The sequence below is a fragment of the Aspergillus versicolor genome (genome assembly GCF_001890125.1).
Source record: "Aspergillus versicolor CBS 583.65 unplaced genomic scaffold ASPVEscaffold_3, whole genome shotgun sequence".
In the NCBI taxonomy this organism is placed as follows: Eukaryota; Fungi; Ascomycota; class Eurotiomycetes; order Eurotiales; family Aspergillaceae; genus Aspergillus; species Aspergillus versicolor.
In genome coordinates, this window is record NW_024467526.1 from 965,474 (window position 1) to 984,306 (window position 18,833).

The 18,833-nt window shown below is 49.8% G+C and overlaps 6 protein-coding genes and 2 non-coding genes across 8 annotated transcripts; 5 read left to right on the forward strand and 3 right to left on the reverse strand.

Moving 5' to 3' along the window:
* On the forward strand, nt 1-1,940 carry ASPVEDRAFT_39297 (aldose epimerase family protein). The gene has a single exon (XM_040811894.1). It carries the CDS (start codon nt 366-368, stop codon nt 1,737-1,739), a length of 1,374 nt encoding a protein of 457 aa, XP_040665684.1. The 5' UTR covers nt 1-365; the 3' UTR covers nt 1,740-1,940.
* Nucleotides 1,828-3,814, reverse strand: ASPVEDRAFT_533500 (putative actin-related protein RO7). Its single transcript, XM_040814784.1, has 2 exons — nt 2,025-3,814; nt 1,828-1,929 (listed from the first exon to the last, which is right to left on the reverse strand). Exon 1 carries the CDS (start codon nt 3,677-3,679, stop codon nt 2,027-2,029), a length of 1,653 nt encoding a protein of 550 aa, XP_040665685.1. The 5' UTR covers nt 3,680-3,814; the 3' UTR covers nt 1,828-1,929; nt 2,025-2,026.
* Nucleotides 3,815-3,840: 26 nt separating this feature from the next.
* Nucleotides 3,841-6,876, forward strand: ASPVEDRAFT_148911 (crossover junction endodeoxyribonuclease). Its single transcript, XM_040808182.1, has 2 exons — nt 3,841-4,112; nt 4,240-6,876. Exons 1-2 carry the CDS (start codon nt 4,099-4,101, stop codon nt 6,680-6,682), a joined length of 2,457 nt encoding a protein of 818 aa, XP_040665686.1. The 5' UTR covers nt 3,841-4,098; the 3' UTR covers nt 6,683-6,876.
* A 3,009-nt stretch (nt 6,877-9,885) lies between these two features.
* ASPVEDRAFT_128413 (uncharacterized protein) lies at nt 9,886-11,849 on the forward strand (the record flags this gene model as incomplete). The annotated part of the gene is made up of 2 exons (XM_040806544.1): nt 9,886-10,804; nt 10,867-11,849. The coding sequence occupies 2 exons, from the start codon at nt 9,886-9,888 to the stop codon at nt 11,847-11,849; spliced, it is 1,902 nt and encodes a 633-aa protein (XP_040665687.1).
* A 12-nt stretch (nt 11,850-11,861) lies between these two features.
* On the reverse strand, nt 11,862-12,898 carry ASPVEDRAFT_533959 (uncharacterized protein). Its single transcript, XM_040814787.1, has one exon. The coding sequence runs from the start codon at nt 12,761-12,763 to the stop codon at nt 12,218-12,220; it is 546 nt and encodes a 181-aa protein (XP_040665688.1). The 5' UTR covers nt 12,764-12,898; the 3' UTR covers nt 11,862-12,217.
* Nucleotides 12,899-13,032: 134 nt separating this feature from the next.
* Nucleotides 13,033-15,484, forward strand: ASPVEDRAFT_51214 (extracellular serine-threonine rich protein; the record flags this gene model as incomplete). The annotated part of the gene is made up of 3 exons (XM_040814437.1): nt 13,033-13,095; nt 13,164-13,349; nt 13,406-15,484. 3 exons carry the CDS (start codon nt 13,033-13,035, stop codon nt 15,482-15,484), a joined length of 2,328 nt encoding a protein of 775 aa, XP_040665689.1.
* A 1,441-nt stretch (nt 15,485-16,925) lies between these two features.
* ASPVEDRAFT_t50 lies at nt 16,926-17,014 on the forward strand. Its single transcript has one exon. It is a non-coding gene; the product is annotated as a tRNA-Glu (tRNA).
* Nucleotides 17,015-17,148: 134 nt separating this feature from the next.
* ASPVEDRAFT_t59 lies at nt 17,149-17,237 on the reverse strand. Its single transcript has one exon. It is a non-coding gene; the product is annotated as a tRNA-Glu (tRNA).
* Between the last annotated feature and the right edge of the window lie 1,596 nt (nt 17,238-18,833).

An 18,833-nucleotide genomic window follows, 5' to 3' on the forward strand; every position in this document is an offset into this window, starting at 1 on the left:
CAGACTCTCAGACTCTCAGAGTCCCAGACTGCAGTCACGCAGCAAACGGTCCGACGCTTGGATTTGGGGGCCAGAGCCAAACGGTCAGACGGTCACGGCCCGGTGAGCTCCAAAGTTAATGCGATTGCACTCTCGCGATCTCATTTACGGAGCGCACATCACTGCCCAGAGTGGTATACTTCCGGAGGCAGCTTACGTCGTTGGTCAAGCATCCTTCTCCTGCGAGGCTCTTGGGACCAATTGACGGAGATTCGCTTTGTTCCCCCGCCCTTTCTCCGCACGATGAGGTGACATCCACCGGAGATTCATTCCTTGCACTTGGTGGACTGGTCCGGTCCCCAATCCACGATTCACTCGCGCAGTCCATGGCCGCCATTCCCGGGGAAACTATAAAGGAGAAAGCTTCCCCGGCAATGCCCTCGCCCTCGCCGCTTAGGTTCCTGGTCTGTCCCGCGCGTTTCTCTCCTCGCGTCGCCCTTCTCTATTGCTACGTCTTTGTCGGAGTGTCTGCGCTCCTAACATACATTATGTATTTCAAACATTCTACCCCAGCCTTCCTCCTTGGGCTTCTGGCCTCGACGCAGGATGTCGCCGCTTTGCCCCAGGCCGGTTCAGCGCCTCAGCCTCCCAGCGCAGACCCTTACAAGGTCTACACCATCAGCGCCAACAATATCACCGCTAAATTAATCCCCCATGGGGCGCGCTTGACCTCATTGCTTGTTCCCGACCGCGACGGAGCCCCTCAGGATGTTGTTGTAGGCTACGATGACACGACCAAATACAGCGCCGACACGAATTTCTTCGGCGCAGTCGTCGGCCGCTACGCCAACCGCATCAAGAACGGCACCTTCACCATCGACGACAATGAGTACCACATCCCCAAAAACGAGAATGATGGCCTCGACACTCTTCACGGCGGCGACATCGGCTATGACCAGCGCAACTGGACTGTAACTGCCCAGACTAACTCCTCGATCACTTTCTCCTTCTACGACAAAGCCCTGCAGGGCTTCCCCGGTGACGTTCTCACCCACGCAACATACACCGTCGACAACGACAACCTTTCGGGCTCCCCACAGCTCACCACCAAGCTTGTCTCTCTAGCCCTAACCGAGACAACACCCATCATGGCCGCCAATCACATCTACTGGAACCTCAACGGCTTCCGTGATGCAAACGTCTTAGACGATGTCACTCTCCAGCTGCCCCTCAGCTCACGCTTCATTTCCACCGACGGGATCCTCATCCCCAACGGAAAAATCTCCACCGTGGACGCCTATGATGGCTCTCCAGACTTCACCTCGCCGAAGCTCGTCGGCAAGGATATCGATTCCGCTGTCGGCCTCTGCGGCACCGACTGCACAGGATACGACAACTGCTTCATCGTCGACAGACCAACAGGGTACGCTGCCGACGCGCTCATCCCAGCCGTCCATATGTCCTCCAAGAACACAGGTATCACCCTCGATGTCACAACAAACACTCCGGCGATCCAAATCTACAGCTGCAATGGTCAGGATGGATCCGACCCTGTTAAGCCATCGCAGATCCAGCGCGTCAAGGAGGCGGGCTTCAATGGTCCCACCACCCTCGACAAGAACGCTTGCGTTGTGATCGAGACCGAGGGATGGATTGATGGCATCAACCAGCCTGGTTGGGGTCAAACCGACAACCAGATCTTTAGCCCGGGCGGCTTGCCCGCGGTTAATTTGGCGGTTTATAAGTTTGGAACGGCCTAAGCTCCGGATCTAATCGGGTCGTATTGTAGGATCAAATATCCATGGGCTACGTAGCGTACCTCGTTTTCAGGTACTATATGAAATTTATCTAATTAATTAATTGGTTTTAAATTGAAAGTTTTCGTCGTATGCTATATATGTATTTGTATATTACTTCCCAAAAAGGAATGCAACCAAATTGTAGATTATACTGTAGTATTGGGTATCTATTAACAACCACATCTATCCAAACATAACACAACGGGCGAATGACACCCTAATACATGATGATATAGGAGATCTCACCATCACCCCCAACCCGCCAACGTCCAACTAGATCTATCTCCAGCCCGCAGCGAGCGCCGGTCTGGAACACCTTCTTTGTGGCTATTGGCAAGCTCCGACTCTCGAGTGGCACCCGCAAGGCCATGCTGCAGGTACTTTTCACGCTCGATCTCCACCAAGCCCCGGATCTTTAGGCCACTGACAAGGCTGGCACCCGCCCAGGACCCGAGGGTCTCGACTTCCCGAAGGGTCCCTTGGACAGGGTTTATGACATCTTTTTCGCGAGTGCGGAGGAGTTTCTGTTCGATTGGGTCGACTTCTACCCCCGCATCATTTGTGCCCTCTGTTTCGTCCGCGGTTTCGTAATCAGACTCATATGGGGTGTCGTTCGCAGCATCAGATGAGGCTTTATTTTGCCCATGAGCTGCGTTAGAGCGCGGCTCAGGCTGCTGGGAGAGTTTGAGTTTCCGTAGTTCCTGTATTTGTTTGTCTACAACCCTGCCACGCACGGGACTCCAACCATACAACTTGACTAGGTGAGTCACTTCGTCGAGAATCCGGCGTCGAACACCTGCGATATTAGAGCCCCCGCCGACAAACACGATGCGCGACATGCAGATACCCCGGACATCCGGCGGGAGACTCAAAAGCGTGTTGTAAACTACCAACGGAATCGACTTTTCTTCGTCATCTAAGTCATAGTCCGCCTCTCCTTTTGCGAAAAGCACACGCTCAACAGGCTCTGTGAGTTTGGAGAAAGGAAGCTCAACGTCGAAAGACCCAGGATTCGAAGGAGAGGGAATAGAGACGGTCTTGTTTAGAATGTCAGCCAATGAGTCATCTGGTGATTGTCCCTCCTCGCGCGGCCCTGAAGGCTCGCACCACATAAATCGACTGGCGACTTCCTCGCAGAATTCAAAATCCACTGAAATTGTATCCCCTGACTTTGAGTCTCCTCCCAAAAGCCGTGAAAACATTTGTCCTGTTTCTTGCAATAATGACCTCATTGCCCTCGTACTCCGTTTCGTAGCAACCTCTCGGTATTCATAAATCCCGGAGACGACTGTTTCTGCCCAACCAATATCAACCACTAATGCCGACCGCAGTCCAGCTGCTGTCGCGGCCATTGCAGCACTTGTCAATAGTGAAATGCTAGGTATTTTCCATCGATTAAACAACGTTGTCAAGACCGAAGACAACAGGGGGTGCGATATCACAGACGGTAGGACAAGAACTAATCGTGCCGAACCCGCGTCCGTCAAAAGATATTTGTTGTAGGCTTCCCGAAACGTCCTCTCAATCTTATCCTCAACAAGTCCCATGTCAACATCTCGTAAATCCATCTTCCACAACTCGTATGGTCTCGTCCAGTCCTCCGGTTTTGCGGGTGGCATCGGTAGCGTGTCGTCGGCAATGGGTGTACCCTTCAACCATTGCCTATAGTCACCAGCCCTCCGTGACTCCTCAGGTCCAAATCCTACCACGCACTTCGGTTCGCTCTCTCCCTCGAATCCGGCTCGCAGCCATCGAGCGCCGAGTTCGAATATAATTGCATCTTCCTCGACGCGGTATGTGGAGCCGGACGACGTACTCGCGAAGGAATTGTTGTTCGAGCGCAATTGGTGTTGCGGAGTGCGAGGTGGTGACTTTGAGGACTGGCTATGCCGTAGACTCATTGGGAGTTTGATAGTAGGTGTTTTTCGTGAAAAGTTGTGTAGGGTAGAAAGCTGCGTCCGTATAGCTGTTTGGGCGGAGGGCGGGGAAGGGTCGGGGTTGAGTGGTGAAGGAATAGCAAGTCATGCTCCCCACAGCAACACGCACCCTTTGTTTTGTATCTCCAGCGGATAGCAAAAGATATGATTTAAAAGAAGTCCGGGGGAGAAATCTGGAATAAAGCGGTCATAGTAGCTAGAGTGTCACTCCTAGGCCATTGGTCAAGAAGGAGCGATGAAAGGCCGGATCTTTGTCGGCCCGTCACTGCCGTTCGTTGATGTCAACAAAACAACCTCATGCAGTCCTCAACAACCTATAAAACAACCCCTTTTTGTCGGTTTGGTCGGCTTGTTTCTATTTTTGTGCTCTGGAGCCTTACTCGATGGGTATTCCTGGGTAAGAATAACTCTTTTATTTCCATTCAACTTTTGGTTGCTGCCCCTAAAGTGGGGACGTAAACAAAATATATATCTTCCCCATTACTATCGTACTCTAGAACTATATGGCTAATATACAGTGACAGGCTTATCAATGCACTCGGAAACGGGGAGCGAATTTCCTTGTCTAAGTTAGCAATATCTCATTTGGAGCGTACCTCACGACCTATTCGGGTAGCCGTTGATATCTCAATATGGTTGTTCCAGGTGCAAGCCGGTCGCGGCGGCAAGAACCCAGAGCTCCGTACACTATTTTACAGGCTGCTCAAAATATTGGCTTTACCAATCCATCCGCTTTTTGTCTATGATGGCAAGGATAAGCCGCCCTTCAAGAGAGGAAAAGCTGTATCAGGGCGGAGCTACGGGAATGCACCGATCATTCAACTCTCGAAGATTCTAATCGATTTGTTCCGATTTCCACGTCATGACGCCCCTGGTGAGGCAGAAGCAGAATGCTCCAGGCTACAGATGGCTGGAGTAGTCGATGCAGTAATGAGTAATGATGTGGATGCACTCATGTTCGGGTCGGCGTTTACTATCATGAACTTCTCGAAAGAACCTGGAAGCAGCTCTGGTGGCGCAACACATGTTACCAGTTACAAAATGGGTGGCGATGACGCATCAAACGTGATTCTTGATCGTTCTGGAATGATTTTATTCGCCATGCTAAGCGGAGGCGATTACCTACCATCAGGTGTTCCTAAATGTGGCAGTAAGCTCGCCGCGGAAATTGCGAAGGCGGGGTTCGGAGCAGATCTGCTAGAAGTGTTAGAAGCAGACGGGGGTGAGCTCGATGCACGACTCAACGAATGGAGAGAAAGGCTTCAGTACGAACTAGAGGAGAACGAAAGCGGATATTTCCAGACAAAACACAAAGTTGTTCGTATCCCAGAGGAGTTTCCCGATCGGACGATCTTGTCATACTACGCGAAACCTGTTGTTTCATCAGATCGAGATATTGAGTCTCTGAGGTCTCGCCTCCAGAATGCATGGGACAGAGAGGTCGATGTTTGGCAAATAAGACAATTTACGGCTGATGCGTTCGAATGGAATTATCGCTCTGGGGCGAGGAAGGTAATAAGGCTCCTGGCTGAGCCTCTGGTCTCTTATAAGCTTCGTCTCGGACAACATCCTTCGACATTTGGCAGGCCCAGATTGTCCAACAGTGATGTTCGCGTCCTACAGAAAGTATACAAAAGTCGAACGAGCTTTAGCACCGATGGACTGACCGAACTTCAATTTGATATGACTCCAATTGATATCGTTGGATTGGATCTACTGAGCGAGGAGCCAAATCCCCCGCTACCTTCCCAAGGAACAGAAGCGGCCTCTGGCGACGAAGAAGAAGAAGGAGAAGGCGAGGCAGAAGTTGTTCCACAATCACCAACTAAGAAAAGATCTCCAAAACGGTACGATCCTTATTCTACCGAGAAGGTGTGGATTTTTGAGAGCCTGGCTTTGATGGGTGTTCCAGATGTCGTGGAGAGTTGGAAGAAGGAACAACAAGCAAAAAAGACCGCAAAACAGCCCGCACCAGGAAAGACGACAAGCCGGAAACCGGGCCCGAGAAGACGGAAAGAGCTAGATCCGGGCATGAAACAAGGAAGTATCCTGAAATATGGTACTCTCAAAAAAGGGCGCTCCGACATGACGGAATACAAGAGCGCGCAGTTGTTCGAGGCAGCAGTTTCCACGACATCTCCATCCAAGTCTCAGCCAATTTCAAGCCCTGGAATGTACGGACTAACAATGTCCACACCTCCAAAAATTGGCCAGCGTGCGGATGGCTTTGACTATCTAGTTGATCGGTTTGCATCGTGCAGCCTATCTGGATCCCCGGTTAAACGACGCCCGGTTACGAGATCTACGAATGCTCGACGTACGACTTTAGGACCGGGTGGTGGCACAGAGATAATTGAAATCGCAGACGAGGGTTATTCTCCGCCTACGACACCGAGAATCTACATGAGCTACTCAAATACAAGCTTCAGGGAATTGCGCTGCCATGACCATTTCACGCAGCCGTGCACTGTCACGCCACCAAGGTTGAATAAAGAGAAATTGTCATCGGAAATAGACAATCTTGAAAAAGCCGTTACATCTCTGCAGCTGGATCTGCAGTTGGAGACGCGTGATGCAAAGGCCACTGAACAATCGCCCAAGAAACCACCCAAGACGAAACCTAAGAAGCCAGAAGTCGTTTCCGAATTGGTTGTTCCTGACCGAAACAATTCGGAAGTTCAGGAGGAAGACCCACCACCAAAGCATCGAGCGAAATGTGTCGAAGACGAAGATGCTGTTGTACCTGTGAAGGAAGCTGCGCAAAGTAAAGCAGCCTGCCACGATTTCGCTGAAACCAAGAAAACCCCAACTCACATTGAATCTGTCACTGTAAGTGGGGGGTACTGGAACGTGGATACTGAGCCTCCAGAGGACGAAGATGAGCATTCTCAAGATTACGAAGACAAGTGCAGGAAGACGACGAAGAAGAAGCGCATTCCTCGAGTCAGCATTCTGGACCTGACTTGACCCCTCTCACAACATTACCACCTGTGCAGCACTCTTGCATATGTTCTTCCAGCGTATATTTGATTTTTGGATTGCAGATGTTACACGACTTGCTACTTAATAGTTTCTGGTGCATTGCATATCGTTACTAGTATTTATCCATCTTTAGACAGGTTGGCCATACAACTGGAAATCAAGCAAAGGATTGCCCTAGTACATCTTTTAATGTGTTCCTTGATTCCAAAGAAGCACTCTTCCACGTATTTCCCAGAGTTCCAGTACTTTTGAAGGTTACAAAGAAAAGGCCTTAGTTTATAGAATCGGCAATCAAACACTTCCGGTAATAGATACTGGTGAAGAGATGGTTGTTTTCAAAGAAGTCTAGAAAGCAGATAGAATATCATGGCTTATATAGTATAGCATAGCAGTATCTCCGCACCTCCTGTATTGAACACCACTTTAAGGGAAAAAGGATGATTGTTTTAAAATGGCTTTTGAAGAGAAATCACAATTGAACCCCTTCGGTTATAATTGATATAGGTGGTTGTTGCTGGCATGAGGTTATGCAAGTATTACAATACCTCGCTTCTTCTATCTACGATGTCCGAACGAATCCGAGAATTTTGTTGCCACCAATCTCATTTTGACATAAAGATCATCTTGATATTTATCTAAATATACCCAGACCGCTCCCCTGTCCGCTGCCTTTCATGCTAAATTGAAAGCATTGTCCGCGGCAGCTCGGGGTTCGATTCCCCGTATCGGGGTCAAGCATTGTTGTCATTGTCATTGTCATTATAATTATTTTTTATATAGGGTCAGTTTTATCAATCTCTTCAACTGGGCAAAGGTGATTCCTATCGAGGTCGGTATGATGCTCCCGAGTCGGCCTTCAATAGCCCGCATTTGCTGCGGGGGGGAATCCCAGCCGTGAGCCAACCGATCGAGGACTCCGACATGGTCGGGGCTTTCCATGACTTGTGTGAAAAGACCTCCATCTGCAGCTAAAGGAAGGAACTGGGGTCAAGCCAGCTGTCCCCTTTACCGCTTCTTTGAGCCAATCTCATTGCTGGGTTTCTTGCAGTAGGTTGCATGTAGATTGTACCTACTTTTCCTCTTTAGCGCTGGAGGAGGGCTGAGCCAAAAATAATGCAGTTTCATGACAGGCCATCCCTGAGCAGGGGCCAAGGGTGATTCCTGTTTGTCACGAGTGACGAGCGGCTAACAATAACATAACAATCTGCGAGCTTTGCCCACCTGTCTTTCTGGTACGGAGGTGCTTGTTTGCCACTCTGTGGGGAATAATGGACCGGATAGGAAAACTCGGACATGGACGACTGACTGTTTCCGGAGGCGAGTATCATCTCCCAGGCGAAGGATGATTATTCAAGGAGGGCGGTAGCAGTGAGGCGCTACAGAGTGGTATTTTATTGAATTTTGAAACCGCTAAACCAGAAGCAAGACTAGACTACCACGAAGTTACAATCCATAGCTAGTCTCAAAAATTTGCTTCCTCGGTCTTCCGCCTCACAGGAGTGATTTCTTTCCTCTTTGGGAGCTGAGCGCCACTACGTACATTCCTGAAGAATTTGAACAATGCAAAATTTTTTTTGTAGAATCTCCCCGCTTGAAGTCGCCGACGCTTGTTCTCAGTCCAAAATCCCGAATCTGATCCATCACTCCTTTCCCCAGGGTGATGTCAGAAATGTAAAGGATGAGTATGCAGAGCACGGTCCAAAAACTGCCCCTCACATGGTTGGATTCTGCCATTGCGCGCCAGGCGTGATCTGCATTAGGCTGCATGTCAATGATCTCTCAGTCTCCAGTTGTACCCAGTCTCCAGTGTCCAGTCACTAGTGTCCACCATCCTCTCAACGCCATCCGGATTATGAAGTCGAGAGCTTTCTCTGGTGAGGGAGGCAGCTAGAGTCATGCAGGTTCCCCAGATGAGTCACCTCCAGCGAGCTGACCATGGCCGGGCATTTAGTCTGATATCGAAGCAAATCAGCTTGCCGCTGAGAGTCATGGACAGCTGGAACGTGTCTGGACGATCGAGCACCAGCCGCAATTGTACCCAACCAGATGGGACTGCTCCGGACTGGACCTGGAGGACATGCAGACTTTTACGGCAGTTTCGCACAAGACACCCAACACATGTTCCTCTTGAGTCAACCCGTCCTCGAGACTTTCGACTCAATCTACACACCCAATCCCTGGCAGTAGCTACGTAATTGCCTTTGTTCCGTCGTCGACTGGCAGTCCTGCATTGCGATACCTCGTAATTTTATGACAGCCTTCCCGGGAAAAAGTGAGAAAAAGCCTTTGCAAGTAAAAAGACAAAATGCGGTGAACAGCTGTCCACCAATTGCCATCCACGTTTATACAGTATCGAGCCAATCACAGTCCGTAAAAATCGACCAACGGGGACAAACTCCACCAGCGCAGGCAAACGACTCCACTGCAGCGAATGCGAGGCGGGTGTGGAATCGAGGCGTGACGGTACGGTACAGGATCTGCTCCCTGCCATCTTTTCCATAATAACACCGATCGTTGCTTCACCCCTCATTCTTTTTCTTTTCCTTCTGCTCTCTCATCCAGCAATCCAGTCTCCGTCCAGTCTCCATCACTTCATTCAAATCTATATCATCCAATACCCTTTCCCCAATATACCAGATATCGTCAAGAGTTCCTGCCGCCATGGCTTTCGTTGAGCTGTAGATTCCTCGCTGGGGAGCCTTCTCCCGGCTCCCCAGTCCAGCAGCTCCGAGTATCTCCCAATTTGACTTGACGATATTTGTCCCTCTTTCGACGCAACTGCCAGGAGCGTCGAAATTGCCCTTCAGTACTTTCACGGAAGAAGCACTTGGACGTCCGGATTGGACGGAAAGGTGTTCTTGTGGCTATTAACAAAATCTTTTCCCCCCTCTCTCCCTTCGATCCCGATCCTGCCATTCCTCCCACACTCCCATCCTCCTAACGACCTCATACGGCGACTCTGATTATCTCGACGCTCTTACGATTAAAAAAAAGTTTTACCACGACCGATCCTCCTCACAGATCCTCCTCAAACCCCGCATAAGGTATTGACGCAATTGACCTGTTGCGGGTAATAAACTTTATCGATTTCCAAAACATTTCACCTATACCCCCACTTCGACTGCGTGCTGTTTGTCCCCGAGCACACCTTTAACTCGAACCCCAATTACAACCTTATTGTCAGAACAATGCCGAAAACTGTTCCTTCCAAGCGGGCCTTAAAAGGCAACTCAAGCCCTCTCACCAACTCCGGCAAAAGATCTAGCAAGTCAGTATCACTCGGTCAATTGAGTTCAGATCGGAAACGGAGGGCTTCCTCATCAACCGTCTCCAGCCTTTCCTCGGTCACCTCAATGGAAGGCCTGAGTGATGAGGATGAAGGTGCGAATGATTCAGAAGATGCAGATGATGAAGATGATCAACCGATTCTTCTTACCCCGTCATATGTGAATAGATCTCATACGGCGAAACAGCCGAAACGTGCAAAGACGAAAGCTGTGCAGGACGATGATGAACTTAGTGACGGGCCCGATTTGGAAGACAGCTCTGATGATGTCTATGCTGCCGTTGATTATATCAGTGATGGCGATGACGAGGAACAAGACGTCGAGATACTAGAAGAACTCATGATTTTAGAATCAGAAGATGAGCACGATTTATCCAGCGGGCCTAATAATGGTATTGGAAACACTCATGACTGGGCTGGCCCCAATGTTTTTGATGATGATATGTTATTTTCCGGGGCACCATTTTTCGACGAGCAGCAGTTATACAGTGCCATGGAGGCCTTTGGGGAAACTGATGTGGCAAGCGAGACTGCAGTGGAAACGCCTGTGCCGCGTCGGGTGCATTTTGAGGAAGATTCCGATTCCTCATCCGATAGCGACTCGTACACTGAGGATGAAGTCCCCGGTGATTTCCTCCAGCAGGAAAGCCTCGATCCGCAACTACGTCACATGATTGAAAACGACAACAATGAGGTCAGCCGTCGTTCGTCTCGCCGACAGTCTGACGAGATCTACGGAGACTCGGACTATGGACATTCCAATATCTACCACGTCGAGTCTGACGGCGCCGCTTCTGAGGGGGCCTCGAGTGGCTATGAGAGTATGCACAACACCGAAATTTTCAGCCACCTGTGCCCTCGGTATTTGCTAACATACTTGAAGCCGATGATGGCGAGACTACAGATGAAGACCTCCCACCCCCAGCAACCATCACTCACCCACGATCTATTCTCCGTCGCGATTCCTCTGCTTCTTTGGTTGGCGGAGTTGAAGAAGAAAAAGCTGAGCCTACAAACCGCCGAAGGAGAGGCCCCATCATGGGCACCTTTGTTGCTGACCCACACAAGCCGGTTGCCCTAGTTGATTGCAGCGGCAAGCATCTTGTAATAATCCCCGCCTATGCATCCTCTCGGCATGACTGGCTTGAATCTGCCGCTACCAGCGCCTGTGGAACCGCAAACAACAGCCCACGCGCAACTACGATGCACCTTATTGATGAGAGTGACACCGACGCTCTCGTGTCTCCAAACGTGGATCTCAGCCCTATGCTAGCGTCTAGTGCTAATCTGATGATGACTGCTCTGGGCAATGATATTGCTCCTGGTGGTCAGGTCATGGGTCCTCCCGAGGCGTTTTATCCGGCTCGCGATTTCGCGATTGACAGTTCCTTTGAAGAGGATGACGAAGAGGATGACCCGGAGGCACAATTGAACGTAGATGATTTCATTGACTTTGGAGATGGCTCATCGGATGAAGAGCTTGACAAAGAATCTGACGAAGAAGCTCTGGCATCCCCGATGACAGTGGCGGCTCCTGGTAGCACAAACGGCACACCTACCCCCAAACGCGGAGCAGACCCTCACCAAAACAACAGCGCAGAGCGATTTTTGAATCACCTTGATCGGGGCATTGTTACTGCTTTCCGTCAAAATCACAACCGATACCAAGCATTGTTGCGACTGCCGCAGCACCGAGAATTCATGCCGGCCAATTCCCCCTCCCGACCGGCCAGTGTGTTTCGACACGCGCGGCATGCAGACCAGCGTACCCCTACGAGAAAACGCAAGGCTAGCGGGTATGCGGGCGGAGAGGCAGTGCGGCGAAAGCTTATGAACGCTCAACGGCAGAGCCAGGTACCGTTTTAGACGAGCGATGAGTATGAGATACATAGAGTGTTTCGGCTGTTGTATCAGCCAAGCCAGCCCTCGGAGAGGGGTTTCGAACCGCACATGGACCAGGGTCGTGAGGGATTCGCGGAGGAATCTAATCCATGACCAAAAGTTTGAGTTTGATGACGATGACTATGAATTTCCTTTTTTGTTTCTCCATTCTCTCTCTCTTTTTTTTTTTTTTTTTTTTTTCTGTCGTTGTTTTACAATACCTGGAGTCGGAGTGGCTTTCGGGATATACCTCATACCTCAATTCTCCTGGTGCAGAGACGGACTTGTTTGTATCTTTGTGGATATTCAGCAAAACCAGCTACATAATTGGTTCACCATATTTGAAATCAAGATCAAGTAACCATATTATTCCTATTCTTGGACACGTAGTCGATCATCTGCAAAGCAAGCTGGGCTGACGAGTGAGGACGCGCCCGGGAGCTCCAGGGTCGGCGGTTAAGCACCTTCCTTCCCTGCTCTCTCGACTCGTCAGGCTCGACGACTTGGCACTCACCACCCTCCCTCCCCCGTGGACCACTCTTCTTCTTCCCTGCAGGAACAATCTCCAGTTTGACGACCCCGAACCGCTCAGAGATACCCTGACTCTCCACACCCCTCCGCTGCCTATCATGTCGGCCCAATATATTAATAGCCCTGGCGAGACGCTTCTGCAGGGCCGGCGGCCACCCTGAAACGGCCACTGATTGGCGATGGCTTCGCGCCGCCAGCGTTTCTGCAACGAACCAGTCGAACCAGCCTGCCTGGCCCTGCAAAGGGCTGGAACCTGCGACAATGGCGCTCTCACTTTGTCTTACCTGCACTCGATGCGACATTCTTTTTGTCGCCCACTTGCTTTGAGAGGCAACCCATTGCCTTTGTTGTTGCCGCCGGTGTCTCATGATGAACTCTTTATAAGGACCCTCCCGTCTCCTGCTCCTCCTCTGGCCTGGCTTATATTCCTCTGTATCGCTCGATTCTCTTTCTCTTTTGCAGCTACAGGTACAGACACTCGTTACTGTCTTGTCCTTCTTTCTTTCTTTCTTTTTTTTTTTATCGGTCGTTCCTGTTCTTATACTTGGTACTCTGTTCCTTCTAGGCTCTCTCTAATATCGCTGGTCTCGATATCATCTATTGTATCTGTTTTTTATAGATATCATATTCTTTCACCATGAAGACCACGTCCTTGGTCTCAGTCCTTCCCTTCCTGGCTACGGCTCAGGCCACTGGCTTGGTAAATATCGCCTCCATTATCTTTATGATAAAACCCATGGAGCACTCAGTGCTAACTGTCATCTACAGTGGTGGGGTAGTGATGAGTGTTACACTGCGCCTGACACTGTCAACAACGAGTGTACGGAAGAGCAGCAGGCAGGCTTCAACTGGGAGAGTCTCGACATCGGTGATTTCTCCTCGTACGGTGGCTTGGACTTCTCTGGTTTCTCCTGCAGCAGCGGCTTTGGTGGGCTGCGCACCCGGACGTTCAACGTAAGTGGCACTTCCTCACTACAAGATTTACATGCATGAATACCAATGTTCTCTAGAATAAATGTATTACCGGAAAGGTTGGCAAGGCATCGGCTCAGAAGACCACTCCGGGCCCGTCTTTCTCCTGCGGCGAAGGTCAATCTGGGTTCTCAATCGATAAATTCCATCTCTTCACCTCCATAGAGGCCGATGTTACCATCTCCTTTGGCATGCCGGACGGGTCTACCTGTAAAAAGGTCTCCAAGTGCTCATCCGCTGGTACGGAGGTCACCAATGACCAATGTGGTGGTGCCATCTCTGTTGGCTTCGAATTGCCAGACCACGTTGAATACGACGACTGTGACCTCGGTATTGGAAGTATTGGCTTCCTCTGTGGTCCAGGCAAACCTACCTTCACTCCTCCAGCTGAAACCCCGTCGGATACTCCAACTCCAAGCCTTCCATCGTCCACTCCGGAAGCGCCTACAGGCCCCCCGATTGCCTCCACTCCGATTGTCTCCGTTCCTAATCCCACTGGTTCGAGCCCCGTCACGTCTACTCCCGTGATCCCCCCTACTACGTCTTACCCTCCGGGCAGCAGCTCCGTGCCGTCTACAATCTCGACTGTGTACAGCACCAGCGAGGTTACTATCACGCAGTGTGCACCCACTGTGACAAACTGCCCTGCGGAGTCCACGCAAGTGACCACCTCGACGGTCTTTGTTTCCACCACTTGGTGCCCCGTCACACCCACGGACACTCCCTCGATCCCAGCTGGCCCTGGTGAGAGCACTGAAGTCCCTCCACCGGTGGAAACCGAGTCATCAGAGACTCCGGCTCCATCCACCCCTATTGCAACCACCCCTGCTCCAACCGAAACGCCTGATGTTCCTGGAGCCACCACTCCGGTTATCCCAACCAGCGTCGACGCAGGCTCGTCTTCCGTTCCTCCATCAGGAGACATGACCACTACGATAATCACCTACTCGACCGAAACCTACTGCCCGATCACCGACACCGTTACTTCTGGCGAGTCCACGTTCACCACAGTCACCAGTGGCTGGTCTACCACCACCCTGACCATGACAACAACTGTCTGCGGTGGCTGCAGTGTCACGGATATTCCTGTCCCAAGCCCGACTGAAACCCCTGTTGCGCCCACTGATACTCCAGTCACGCCCGCCGACACTCCAGTTGCGCCTACTGACACTCCGGTCGCGCCTACTGGAACTCCTGATGTCCCAACTGGGGTCAGCCCCACGACCACCCCAGGTGCCTCCTCTCCCCCTGACCAGACTGTCACCGAGGTTACCTATGAAACTGTCACTACCTGCCCTGTCACCGACACCATCACCACTGGTGGCTCTACAGTTGTTACTACATACACAACCACCTCTACGGCCATTCTCACTTCGTCTTCAACTATCTCTGTGCCAGCCGACGCCAACCCAACCTCAACCCCAGAGGCACCGGTCCCGACAACCTCTTGCCCTAACGTCGTCCCCAAGTGTATCAACACCTGGCTCAACCTTATCCCCGACTGCAAATCCAACAGCGACATCACCTGCTTCTGTCCCTCGTCCGATTTCACCGACAAGGTCATCTCCTGTATCCAAGCCTGGGGAGCCTCCAGCGATGAAGTTCAGTCGGCTCTGTCTTACATGGCTGGTATTTGTGCCAACTATGTTCCTGAGAACCCGGGTATTATCACCAACGTCCCCTCGACAATTACCCTTACGCCTCCGGCAGCACCAACCCCCACAGGCGTGAGCCCTGAACAGACCGAGAGCCCTGCACCTACTGCACCCCCCTGCACTACAATCACCTACTCGACCTTCACCGTCACCGTTCCCCAGGTCTCCTTCTCCACTGGAACCGTCACCGAAACAGCTGGCACTGGTGCTGGAGGCAGCACCGGTGTCAGCCCCGGTACCGTCGATCTTATCCCGCAGGCTCCCGCAGACGCAACCCCAACCGGTCCAAGCGAAACTGGCTCAACCACCATCCCCAACCCCTGGACAACCCTCAGCTCAGGCACTCCTTCCTCAACTTCAAGCCCCTCCCCCTCTCCACCACTATTCACAGGCGCTGCCTCTTCTTTCCGCGCGCCCATGACCTGGCTAATGGCCTTGGCTGTGCCAGTGCTAGCTCTCTAGAGCAACCCTCAACCCACATTCCATGTTTCTTATCTTTCCTTCTACATCGTCCAGTTCATAAATTTATCTGACGCATTTATTATTTTATTTGGTTGGTAAACGTATGCCCATGTTCTCACGTTCATCCTTGTCTAATACACACACACCATCTGGGATGATCGGTCAGTCAATCGCCTCCCTAACAAACACTCCTTATTTGGCCCAACTAATTCGGATCGGATCCTGATATTACGTCCATCCGCATGTACAATTGTCTAAACATGTTACATAAAATCCATCAAGACTGGGAAGAAAAAAAATAAACTCTGCATAGGTGAACTGGATTTAGATTTTTTTCATCTTCATCACGGCTCTATTACAGTACGCAAAGCAATATCGGTCCTTGCTACCATTTCTCGAGTATGACAAAGCCACAGGTGCCTCTTGTTAATGCAAGCTAAATAAAATATCTTGCTGCAATCCCGAAAAGTATACAGTATATCGGTCTTATCAGGGAAGTGGTGATATATGTCTATCAGACAGGGGTGTTGTTTAAATGAATGCTTGCTGTTCACGCTTTTTCTCCTTATTTTGAGGCAAAGAGTGGATGTTGTAGGTAAGTGCATGAGAGTAGTAGACTCATTCAAGACTGTATGATATTGTAGGGCAGGAGAGGAGAGCCGGGAGGAGAGGTTAAAGTACTAGGAGTAGACCTTGGGTTTGGTTTGACAAGAGTCCGTCGGTTGTTTAATTTTACGATAAACCGTTCAGTGGTCGTTCTCTGCTGGGGTTCAATGGTTTTCGGGGACAACATATCCTCGGGATGATACTGGGCAAAATTTCTGACACTGCGGACGCACCGTGGTCAATTCGTATAATCAGAGACAGATAGAGAAACGTATCATCAGAGCCAGGGCATGACAGGAGCTCAGGGCTGAGTAGTAAAGAAGTCATCCTTAGAGCTCCAGAGAGAAGCAGTTGGCAAAAGAGGATGAGGGGATAGCTCTGAGTGATTTTGTGTTGACTACTTAGGCTCCTTCTCTCACTTTCTTTCTTGAACTTATAACACCCTTCTCCCTATTCTCTCTATCTCACCATCCTCCTTGACCTCAACACATACTCTTCCATTCTACTCCTCCCCAAACATCTTCTCCCCAGTAGGTCTCTACACTCCGTTTCCTCATCCTCTCTCAGCTCTTGTAACACTTGTTCGGCTTCTTTCAATCTGTTTAATAGTGCGACGCTACTTTAAACAACAGTCATTTTCTTGTCCTTGTTATGTCAGAGACAGTCGAATCGACGCGGTGGCTTACCGCGGGTGGTGCATTTGGTCGCGGCTCTTTAACAGGTTAACAGGAAGAGCCTGACCGGCGGTCCATTAATCGAACCTGGGTATTGAATGACATCATAACTGATCGTAGGGCCTCATAAATTCCAATACCAGAATTTGGTTAGTAAATCGTCCGACATAGTGTAACGGCTAACATAGCTGCCTTTCATTAAATGAAAGATTGACCGCAGCAGCTCGGGGTTCGATTCCCCGTGTCGGAGTTATCTTTTATGATATTTTTTTTTGCTTTACTGGAACTGGGGGGCCGCGGGCGGCGTTTGGTCTCCTCTGTCTGACCCGAATAAAAAATATATATGTGGGGAAAAACCGGCCATAAAAAAAGAAGATATCTAAACTCCGACACGGGGAATCGAACCCCGAGCTGCTGCGGTCAATCTTTCATTTAATGAAAGGCAGCTATGTTAGCCGTTACACTATGTCGGACGACTTGTGGGAGAAACTCCCACTTAATGGGATAATGAAGTAGCACCCGCTGCTACCATTGTATTCGTCTGAATAATCAGGTGTCAAAGTACGTGTCGCACCTGCCTCAGGGACCTCTACCTACTTTAGTATAGGCGCCATCTATTGTCCAAGCTCAATGAATAGTCCAATATCATAATGCTAAGCCAGCCCTTTATGAATCTTGCGGCCAGACTGCATTCGTGAGGGCGAATATGTTTACATCTTCAAGTTGTTTCCCGAGAACCGAGTGCTTATTTGGGCTATGGCTGAGAGCCTGACCAGCACCACCTCCCTCGCCCTAACTAGTTTTCTGTCCAGCAAATCCTATACGGTACGAAAAAAAAGGGTTTCTTTTTTAGGTCCGCCTAACTTGTCCTTCCCAGTACGCGGTGAGCTTGAAATTGAGACATATCACTTGGAGAGCATATTATATATAACTATAAATATCTTGATACCGTTCTAGATTCTTACGGATGACTTTTGTCTGCACCGTGATCACCCCGGTGCTGGACTTGGTCGAATCCTGTCGGCATTCACTGTTTGTACGGTAAATGAAGTATTCACTACGGAGTCACACAAGGAAAGCTCACCTAGTACTAGTGTTGTAATAGAGAAATACAAATGGGCCTTACATAGCTGTGTTTAATGCGAAATCATGCACTCTTTTCATGTTGATCTTGTAGACAGTTCTCCACAAATTCTCCCCCTCGGACCTGTGTCACACTGAATTCGCGGTATACCAAAACTATCGCATCCTGTATTAGTGTATCCCAGTTGGTCTCGGAAGGTATCTATTAGAGCTTCAGGCACTCCCATTTGCGCCTAGCTGGGCTCGATTCCAATCGCCTGTTAAGCATATGGAAACCATAGCTTGCAAGATCATGCCCGATCCTCAATCATCATTCCCCTCCTTATTAGATGCTACCTGAAACTGGATGAAGACACATAGGCCCGAGATTCTAAAGGCCAGTTTTTCACTCGACCATCGGTCCAAATCATCAGACAGATTGTCTTCCTAATAAATACTATTTTCTTGAAGTTCTCCATTCTATACAATATCTTAATATAGTCAAGGCCACTCTGACAATACCTTGATGGCTAGACAGCAGAACAGAACTTGGACACAGCTTGTCCAGTCCCCCGTTGCTCGATCTTATCAGTATCTAGCTATTATACCAAGTACCCTTTCAAGAAGCATGGAGATATTTCTAAATACAGGTATGTACCATGCCCTAGGCTGTGCCTGGCATATTTACTGATATAAAACTCGATGAGGTAGAGTTTGTTCCCTGGAACACATCTTGAAGTCTGAGTTTATATTACAGGTCCGTTCTCAGCTTCGCTACAGTTGTATTTTTGCGAATGACTCTGTACAAGGATTGTTTTGAGATATGAATCTAAGCATTGGTGAGACAAATCAGTGAGTGTATTTTCTTTTCTATATTTTCTATATCTTCTATGTGGAAGGTGCTATTACGATCTCGCTTCCTGGCAGGAGAAAGGCAAAGCATATCACAACCAAGGATATAACCTGGGGGCGCAAATCATCATTTCAGATAGTATATGCATACTTTT